The sequence below is a fragment of the Thamnophis sirtalis genome, unplaced genomic scaffold (assembly GCF_051295495.1).
Source record: "Thamnophis sirtalis isolate CommonGarterSnake01/CBP01778 unplaced genomic scaffold, rThaSir2_p1.2 scaffold_5, whole genome shotgun sequence".
Lineage (NCBI taxonomy): Eukaryota > Metazoa > Chordata > Lepidosauria > Squamata > Natricidae > Thamnophis > Thamnophis sirtalis.
This window is the reverse complement of record NW_028261385.1, coordinates 117701561-117712069: the sequence shown is the minus strand read 5'-3', so window position 1 is coordinate 117712069 and position 10509 is coordinate 117701561. Positions and strand designations below refer to the sequence as shown.

Sequence of the window (10509 nt, the reverse complement as noted above, 5' to 3'; positions counted from 1 at the left end):
TGATTCTATCCATTTCAAACTTTGTCAAATCAAATACAATATATCATGACTGAAGTATTCCTTCAATTTACTAAGTAAATTATCTGGTCAAAATAGGGGGTTCAGTTAATCTGGAAAGATATGTTCTTGACAAATTTGTGTTCACTTCTGGTAATTGTCGTATTATTTTCAAGGTGCTTACAGATGGCTGCCTTTATGATTTGTTCTGGAATTGCCCCAAATATAGCTGTTAGATTGATGCCTTGTAATTCCTTAGTTCTTATTTCCTCCTCTTTTGCAAGATAGGCATATTTGCTTGTTCCATTCATTTCATCCATTTGGCCCTTCATCTGTTCTCTAGGGGTAAATACATAATATATAAATAATAAATAAAATAATGTGTATTATTTATTAATAAATGAGAGAATGGCCAGACCATTGTCTTATTTATTAATACCAGTACTTACATGGTTCCATATACATGGATATTTTATTCATGGAATTTATGAACAGTTCTTTAAGCATCTAAATAAGCAATAATGTCAACATGATTTCTGATTCTCTAGAGAAAGAAGGGAAAACTATATAGAGAAAAATGAGTTTATTATACTTAGGGTGTAATTAGGAAAAAATAAGATTAAATAAGATAAAGATTAGCCTGTGATTGCCTAATTCTTAATAAATTTCTCTGACATTGAATACAAAGTCCAGAGTGTTTACACACTATTTATGCACTGCTCTCAATCACTCCAAGCCACTCCAAAATGTTTTCACCTCAGCTCCTGTGCCTGGCGGCACTCCTGACTGTCTCTTCCACCTTTACGGTATGATATTTTTCCAGATGCTTTGTGACTTGATATAATACTATTTTATTTTCCTCGTTTGAGTTTCTAAAAATGTCCAATTGCCATTGCAGATCAGGAGGAGAGCAGAACATGAAGGTAAATCAAAACAAACTCAAAAATAAATATCTTTTTCTAAGGTGGGAAGCATACAATCTGAAATAATTATCTGTAAAGAAGTACGTACATATTTGATACTAATGTATGTATTTATTTATCTAGAAGGGCACTTCTTAGATGAAGGAAAACCTAGGCAAGGCATCCCTGAAATCAATGCAGGTAAGCAAATCCATTGGAGAGAAATATTGTACCATATACATACATATGTATATGTATATGTATATGTATTGGAAAAAACTTACTTGGGATCCATTGATATCAATAGAAAAGAGTAGGACTACATACAGAACATCAAAACAAAGAACCAGTCAAGACAGCATGTTGGCTTCAGCCATTCTTGATTGTGGGGTCTGGAAGGACTATCTTGTTTGATGTGAAGTTTTGAGTACTACTCCAGTACTGAATCCGAATGAGTTTTGCCACTGCCAAAATGGAAAATTAGAAGCAGCATAAAAGAATGAGGAAATTGGAAATGTTTAGTTTGGAGAAGAAAACTTTGAAGGACCTATGACTGCATTCTTCAAATTTATGAAGGGATGTCACATAAACAAAGACCTGATTTGTTCTCAGGACGATTTTAGAGAAACAAAAAAAAATGACTTGCTTCCTTTATTTCTTGTTTCCCTTCTCCACTGATCATATCCCCCTCATTCTCACTATTTTACTTCATATCCACTACATTAGAGAATTCTCTGAGAGATTGTGATAAAGAACCTACATCAGTGTATGACTAATGACATCCCATCTATGTCTATTCACTCTGTTGTGTCCAATTAAAAAAATGTTCAAGCTAAAGTGTATAGCAATGCAGCAAAAATCAATCTTGATTCCCAGGCCTAGATATGGACATGTTAGTGAAATGAAAAAAAATCAAATGCTGTTTTTTTAATGTATCTAAAATTTAGGGAACACAAAATGTCTAATGAGTCTTTAAATAATGCTTTGCCCTTAACTATTGTTCATTCTATTTTTAGCAACAGGAAAGAAGTTCTTTGAAGGTGACATTATCATGCCGGTATGTAAGGTTAATCTACTTCTTTATAAAGAGGTTACAAAATAAACTTTTTAAAAAAACATAGTTTAATTTTCTTAACAGCTTGACAGAAATGCACTGAGGAACGAATCCTATAGATGGAAACTTCCAATCCCATACAAAATGGGCAACAGCATAGGTAACAAGACATCTTCTGCTCTAGAACTCTACATTGATCATTAGTTTGATGGATACAATGGCTTAAGCAGGAAATTCTAATAGAGAGCAAATTGAGTGGATCATTTGCCCTCTTGCCCTTGCAACTCCCTATAAATTTTCCTCCAAAGTTCCCTTCTTTAACTCCAAAGTTCCCTTCTTCTCTAACAAAGCTCACTTCATCTTGGGCTTCAGTTTCAACATTTCAAGCCAGCTTTTCCATGTTTCAGGTCTTTTAGTAGATAAAGACAAAATCTCATTGAGTTTGACCCATTAGCTACCTCCATGTAATCTTCTTGGTAGCAATACAGAAGCAGTTTGCTTTCTTCCAGGATGTTTCTAGTCAAGTCCTGATAGAGAGTAAGGAGCACCGAGTCAGAACGAGATAATGAAATTTCAAGATGCACCAATAGGCAGTACACCAATTTTATATATATATATACTTTATCTATACTAGTCTCCCTTTATTTATTTATCAGCACAAATGCAACACACACACACACACATTTGTTTTTGTATACATACACACACACACACACACACACACATATATATGTATATAAAACGTGTGTGTGTGTGTGTGTTTGTGTGTGTGTATTATATGGCTCCAATAATAAGTACCCAAGAAAGTAGCTTTGCAATTCATTTTCTTTATCCCTGCTCCAAATTATTGGCTGATGGTGTGGTTGGTAGAAAAAAATGAATGACTACTGGGAGACTCCTTCTAGTAGCATTCGATTTTGTCTACTTTATTACTTCTTATATTGTTGTCAAAGTATATAATGCTTTTGTAGATAGCTATGGTATCTTCAAAGCCATGTAAAATACAATATCTTACATATTTTATTTAAGAGCAATTTGTGAATCTCTCATTTGTCTACTGTCTGGATAAGAATATAAAATATGCATTCTTTTCTTTCAGACCTGAATACCAAGGGTGTCATATTGCAAGCATTTGAGATGTTTCGACTCAAGTCTTGCATTGACTTTAAACCCTATGAAGGAGAGAAGACCTACCTCCAATTTGAAAAGCTGGATGGGTAAATTTATTCAAATAGACAAGTTAATGTTATGATAAAAAGCTGTTGCATTTAAATAATTATTGCCCATAGTTTAAGTGCACAAAATATATTGTACTCCTCCCCTCATTTTTATTGATACCTAGTATAAAGGCACAAACTGGACCGTTTCTCCATCCACCCCACTCCTTTCTGAAAGAATATAGACAGATTTTCTGTACATGCCTACAGTTTCCCTCTGTGTAGTTTCTGTACATTCCTCTGTACATTTGTGCATTTTTGCAAAACTCATGAACGTGCGATATAAGGCTTGTTTATTAAGATCTGAATAGCCCTATAATCGTTTGACTTATTCCAACATTTGTATTTGGATGATATAAAGCAGCATCAGTATATTTTTTCGAATGGGTAGCTTAGAAAAGTAAGATGGCATGCTGTGTGGTAGATGAAAATCTCTCATTCCATTATCATTTGGCTCCTCTAGCCTAAGAGGTTATATATTTATATTAGTTGTTGTATTAAATCAGATATGTTAAAAGAATGCACATATCATGATATAACAGATGCTGGTCTTATGTGGGAGATCTTCAGAATGGCCAAGTCGTTTCTATTGGATCACGCTGTGAATATAAAGATACTGTGGAGCATGAAGTCTTGCACGCCCTTGGATTTTATCATGAACAGTCACGCACTGATCGAGATGACTATGTTAAGATTTGGTGGAATGAAATCATTGATGGTAAGTGGAAAGGACAGAAAATGTATTACAAAGTAAATAATGTATTAAGTAATGTATTAGGGACCAAGCTGTAGAAGTTAGATCTGTTATAATTTATTGTCTAATTGTTTAATAACATATTAAAGCATTAATTTTCAAATTTGCCTAAAAGCTTTGGTATTTTCTTTTCTAGGTCAGGCATATAATTTTGACAAATATGATGACAGTTTCATTTCTGATTTAAACACTCCATATGATTATGAATCTGTCATGCATTATGGACCTTATTCATTCAATAAGAACAGTTCTGTCCCTTCAATTACAACAAAAATTCCAGAATTCAACAACGTCATTGGGCAAAGCCAGGATATGAGCAAGATAGATCTAGAGAGGCTTAATCGCATGTACCATTGTGGTAAGTTTATTCTATTTAACTCAATTTTTATGCTATAGTAGTGGTGACCTTACATGTTAAAATGTCTATGGAGATTCTCAGTTACCCACATCATGGTTGTCCTAAAGGTGCTTTTTCAAGAGGGAACTGGACTGTCTTGTTTTTCTTTGAAGACGTTTCAATTTTCATCCAAGAAGCTTTTTCAGCTCAGCACCTTTGGGACTTACATCTTAAATATTCCTTAATAACTAAGACTATCCCCTTATATTAGATTAGGAATATGTCTATGAAAACTATATAATTGAAAGCACAAAGGTGTTTTTGAGGTTCATCAGAATGCAGACACACCTGTTGCAACTTCTTAAGCCTTGCATGTCTTTTCCCAAGGAATTTTTCAGTAGCTTCTAAGCATTAATAATCCTAACCAGTATATTACATCTGAAAAGGACCAGTGCAATGAGGAAGTTAAATTAACCAAGGAAGTAACATTTACATTGTTTCATTCAACAACCACCAACCTTAGATAATGAATGAATACACAACCTGTGGCCTAAGACTCCCTATGACCCTACTATTAGTCCCCATTAATTGCCTTCAGTGCCCACTGATCATTTATGGCCTCCCATCTACTTCACAGCATCCCTTAGTCTATAAAAGACTGTGTAAAATTCACTCAACTATTCGTTCAGAACACTTATAGCACATCATGCTATACTAATTTTCACTCATATGGAGCTGGGAATGGTTCTCAAACTGTCCCAGGTTGCTTTAAGAAGATAGTTTTGAAAATGTTTTAATTCTTGGAAGGAACACAACACTAATTTGGGAAGAGGTTTGTTAAGCATCACAGAGGCCTGTCCTATTTGTATTTAGGTTTCTTTAATTCTGAAATGTGTGGATTGTTTCCTGCAGCTTCCAGTCTTACTCTCCTTGACCAATGTTCGTTTGAGTCCATCAATATCTGTGGCATGGTGCAAAATGGAAGAGACGACAAGGACTGGGAACATACCTTGACTACAAGTCGGGATAACAGCAACCAATGCTTAGGTAACATAAGAATGTGTAATTTAAATGGGTGAGAAAGTGGCTGTACAACTGGAAATCATTTAGTAATGAAAGCCAACAGGAAGACTGTAGCATATGAAAAAAAAAAGAATTAAAAATATTAATTGTATCCAAAGTGTTAATATGTGACAAGTAATCAGCAATCAAAATCTCCTTATGATGATATTCATACATACATACATACATACATACATACATACATACATACATACATACATAATGTTCCTGTTGCAAATATATGGGCATTAAAAAAAAAATGTTGTGGGCAGAAGAAAAAAATCGTGAGGATCAGGAGAAAGACCCACAACCAAGCTCAAACAGAAGAAATCTGGTCTGTGGCACAAAAGTAATTTGAGAAAGTGTCTCAGAATTGACCCTTCCAGGTTTGAGAAAGATAAAGGGAAGGAGGGAAGCATTTTCAGGCCTGCAAAAATGAGGCCAGCATTTTGAAGTAGGCAGGGCTATAAAACCAAATTATGAATGTTAATATTACTTTTATTATAAGATTACAGTGACACATTTTCATGAGTGCCTCAGTTTAAACCCAGTGAAATCCTGCAGAATTGTCTGAAATGAATCACGGTTCATAGGACATTAAATCATCTTCATCTACTTTACAGAGAAAAACTACGTTATGAGCTTTGATACCACCAAAGGCCGTTCAGGTGAAACAGCCGTTTTGGAGTCCCGTATTCTTTATCCAAAAAGAAATGAGAAGTGTCTACAATTCTTTTACAAATTTGATGGCAGTCCAAAAGATGATCTGACTGTATGGCTTAAAACTGATGATGGTGCTGGAAACATTAGGAAGTCAATAAAACTGAGAAGCATCCATGGTAAGTAACCTTTAAGTAACCTTTGAAGATTTAATTATAATGAGACATTCAGGACTATAATTTATCTTTTAAAAAGAGCATTAGATATCTTTGCCTTCTCATATCCAATATCTAATTGGTGTGTGTAATAAATAAAAAAAAACGTGTAAAATATTGGTGGCCTTTTGCCGAGAGGAATAAGAATCACCCTGGCTTCTGCCTTCATGCCACATACAAGCCTATTGTTGTATCTTGTGAGCTTCCACATTTTGAGACAAGGGAGAAGCCTTCCCCCTCATCCAGCTAACTCAGAAGCTATCTTGTGAGGCAGATCATGAGCCACGGTGGTGCAATGGTTAGAGTGCAGTACTGCTGGCTACTTCTGCTGACTGCCAGCTGCCTGCAAATTTGGCAGTTCAAATTTTACCAGGCTCAAGGTTGATTCAGCCTTCAATCCTTCCAAGGTGGGTAAAATGAGGACCCAAAGTGTTATGGGTAATATGCTGACTCAGTAAACCGCTTAGAGAGGGCTGTAAAGCACTGTAAAGCAGTATATAAGCTAAGTGCTATTGCTATCAAGCCACACAGTTCGTCTCTTTCAGGGATTGTGTTGAGATATTTGGCAAGTAGAAAGGAACAGCTGTGTGCTTGTGCATGCACATTGGACCACACACAGGCATGCAAATTATCTCCTAATATCCATGCCAAACAGTTTCTCATCACTCCATTTACAGTGTTTCTCAACCTAAGCAACTTTAAGATGTGTGGACTTCAGTTCCCAGAATTCCCCAGTCAGACAGCCACTCCAATTCTGGGATTGAAGTCCACATATCTGAAAGTTACCAAAGTTGAGAAACCCTGTTCTGTTGAAATACATGTCAGGCTATGTGAGCAGCTGAGATCAGAAGGGTTTAATCTAAAGAATGAAGAATGAACACAAACCAGTCTTCTTTCAAAAGAAATTCAAACTTTATCTTTACAATTAAGCAAAGTTTGGAACACACCTTGACAAAACCGTTGCTTCTCTGTGGTTAAGTAAAGGCCCTCAAACATTATTCATGGTATCAGTGGAATGCAATCCTATGCCGGGAGACTTTCCAACTTTATTAAATGCATTTGTTTCATTAACTCTTTTAAGTTATAGTCATTTCTTCTTCATATCTTCCTTACTTTATGTCTGCTAAATATCTCTGAGATCATCGCAGGGAAAGCAGCATAAAATGGGTTGAATATGTAAATGAATCAAATACTAGATTTCCCCCTCTTCCCTTTCAGATGATGGAGAGAAGCAGTGGAACTTTGCAAACATTCCATTCAGCAGCAAGACCAAATTCCGCTATGTTTTTCATGGCCTTAAAGGAGACCCACAGAATTCCAAAGGAGGAATTCACATTGATGATGTCACTCTGACTGAAACGCAGTGTCCTACCAGCGTTTGGCAGATAAGAAACTTCACTTCCATTTTAAAGAGTTCCTCAAAAGGAGATTATCTGCCAAGCCCTATGTTTTATAACTCTGAAGGCTACTGCTTTGTGCTCAGTCTGTATCCCCGTGGTGCACACAACTCAAATGGAGATTACCTAGGAATCATGTTTTCTTTATGTAGTGGCCAGAATGATGGAGCATTAGAGTGGCCAGCTGGGAACAGACAAGTGACATTCACCATAGTGGATCAAAATTCTGACATCACCCAAAGGATGTCAGCAAGCCGAGGTTTTGTTACAGATCCCAATCAGCGCTACAGTAAGTCTAACAGGTTCTTAGGTTGTGGACAACTTACTGCTTTCTCTCTTGCTTAGGAGCATAATTGTACAGCTGCTAAAAATCTGGTCTGAAATAATCCCTATGACTAGATAGATTAAAATCAAATTGTATAGGTTAAAAATCATAGAATTGTTGAAGATAGTGTAGCATCAATAGGACAGAACTGTTACCGTAGTTTTGGAAGGTTACATTAACATCAAGAAGCAGGTCTAATTTTGTGTACAATTGAATTAATTACTGAATTTTATACCTTTCATTCCATTTCTAATTTGCTGCGTAAAATCCAATCTGGAAATTTTTCAAATTCTTGGATTGGTGGTAAATTTGAGACAATCCCTAGAACCTATGATAAATTCATAATAAAGTATAAAAAAATCAGGTATAAAAGTATTTGTAGTTTGCCCTTGAAAAGAAAACAAAATGTTAGGCATTTGGAACTGTATCTTCAAATAGTATTACAGAAGTCAAGGCTACTTGGATAATTCCAAGTTGGATGGAAATGTCTGATTATTTGAATCTTATATAGACTACTAAAAATGCTGGTGGTTATATATATAAAATATTGATTAAAAACTTCAGTTTTTTATGATTGTTTGTTTATTTTTCTTGACAGATGGCAAACTTTTTTGGGATAAGGCTGACATTACTGGAACTTTTGATCCTTTCTATAAGACCCGTATAGGCCCAGGATGGGGATGGCATTACATCTTGCCATATAGTGAATTGTATCGGAAGAATTTTCTTAAAAATGGAAATCTCATCATTTTTACAAATTTTGAAGGTAGGTTATTTCATTGATGTCTTTGAAAAATATAGCTCTACACAGGAAGATTTAAAATATTTAAAGCAGAGTTGCTTCATCTGAGTTTGAATTGTCATTGGTTTGCTTACTTCTCCCATCCTCATTTAAAAAGTATTTTTTATTGAGATGTTGTTCGAAAAGGCTGCACATCTTTTTAATATGTGTGGTTTGGTTTTTAAGGCAGGATGATAATTGTTTCGTTTTAAAGGCCTTAGCCCAGTTAGGAAAGATAGCTAAGGCCACATTTGCCAGATAGAAGAAACAGGTTTTTGGACTGCTTGTGGCAGCAGAACTGCAGCAACCACACCAAGGCCAGGGACATATCAGGAGAGAAGAGTCGAGAAAATAGTAGACCAGTGCCATTGAATGTCTGCATTAGACTCAGAAGGAGACAGGAAGTCCAGATAGAAATCAAAGAAGGGACTGTGGGATCAGAATGATAAGGGGAAAAAATGACAGAAGATTCAAGGACACAAAGTATATGAAGCTTGGTTTGGCAGGGGTTTTAAGCAGAAAAAGTAGATAAGAACACGGTTGCCACTTTTAGGTTTGATGTGATCAGACAGTTGCATAACTTTGATAGGTATCAGATGAGAAGGAACAAATCGAAGCAACAGGCAGAATAGGGGGAGGATGAATTGCATACATTTTTGACGCACCTAATATGAAGAGTGAAGGGTATCTCATGTGAAGACCAGCTGGCCAGCACTCCAGCATGTGCGAAGACCAGCTAGCCGGCATACGTGCATTTGCTAGAAACCCGAAGAGCAGGTGGCCGGCACATCCATGCACACCGACCAGTTGGTCTTTGGGTTTCTGGCACTCTGGCACACATGCTTGGGCACTTGGTGTCAAAAAGTTTTGCCCTCACTGATGTAAGGTGTGTGGCCAAGTGATGACCACACACATTTAAACTTACTGGTAGTTGTTTTATGTGGATGCACGCAGAAAAAAAATCTCAGCACTATTTGGGCTTCCTTGTAAGATAAAATATAGATTAAGGTAATCCTGTAGCTCTCTAGGTGTATATCTGCATCTGGATCAGTTGCATGATTGAACTTCTATTTTTAGATGAAAGCTCTTCTTACTGGGCAGAAAAACTTTTATCAGCTTTATTTCTCAAGTCCAAAGATCATGTAATTTATCTTTCTGCTTTTTGCTGACAATTATAATTAAAAGCTTTATTTTTTTTTCCTTTTTCTCCCTTCTGCTCATATCTGCAGTTATCCATGATCCAGGTAGTGTTTTATAAATCCTTGGAATTCTTGACAAACAAATGTACATCTCCTCTGCTTCCATCAGCTATCCCGAACAATTTCTGACAGTTGGCCTGTGGATTCACATTTACCAGCCCTGTTCTCTTGAAAACACAAGTGGAAAATATAATAATAATAATAAAAAGGCACTGTTTCATGTTTTGGTCTCAATATCTTTTATCAAAAGGAGACAAGGAGGTATCTCAGTCTGCAATTCTTCAAATTTTCTTTATAACTGTGGCATAGTCCACATGTTGTATTTGTCAAAAACCGAATGTCTTTTTAAGCGATATAAACTTCAAAGAACAAACAATTGAAAGATCGAATGGAGAAAATTATTATAATTACAATGTCATATTAGCAGTTCACTAACTATTTCTGAAGATAGTATAGATTTAGTTTTGAACTGAAATAAGTTTTATCTGCGGTCAGTTCTTTTTGCAGAGCCCTAAATAAAAACAAATTCAGTGAACAAAAATGCAGGCATGAAAGAGGGAGAATTTGGGGGGGGGGAGGTACATGTAGAGATTTACTGAAGTAATGCCC

The 10509-nt window shown here is 35.9% G+C and overlaps 1 protein-coding gene across 1 annotated transcript; it reads left to right on the top strand.

The window, feature by feature from the left end:
- The first annotated feature begins 714 nt into the window (after positions 1-714).
- LOC106545749 (meprin A subunit alpha) lies at positions 715-10122 on the top strand. Its single transcript, XM_087716733.1, has 13 exons — positions 715-803; positions 896-920; positions 1044-1100; positions 1916-1956; positions 2038-2113; positions 3053-3170; positions 3713-3888; positions 4061-4282; positions 5174-5308; positions 5947-6162; positions 7417-7884; positions 8519-8686; positions 9931-10122. Exons 1-13 carry the CDS (start codon positions 744-746, stop codon positions 9957-9959), a joined length of 1791 nt encoding a protein of 596 aa, XP_087572859.1. The 5' UTR covers positions 715-743; the 3' UTR covers positions 9960-10122.
- Positions 10123-10509: the final 387 nt, after the last annotated feature.

Excerpts from the sequence above, each read along its gene's own strand:
- LOC106545749 (XM_087716733.1), top strand. The coding sequence starts at position 744 with ATGTTTTCACCTCAGCTCCTGTGCCTGGCGGCACTCCTGACTGTCTCT. Across the intron at positions 921-1,043 it reads GAGGAGAGCAGAACATGAAG|AAGGGCACTTCTTAGATGAA; the intron begins GTAAATCAAAAC and ends TTATTTATCTAG. Across the intron at positions 3,889-4,060 it reads GTGGAATGAAATCATTGATG|GTCAGGCATATAATTTTGAC; the intron begins GTAAGTGGAAAG and ends TTTCTTTTCTAG.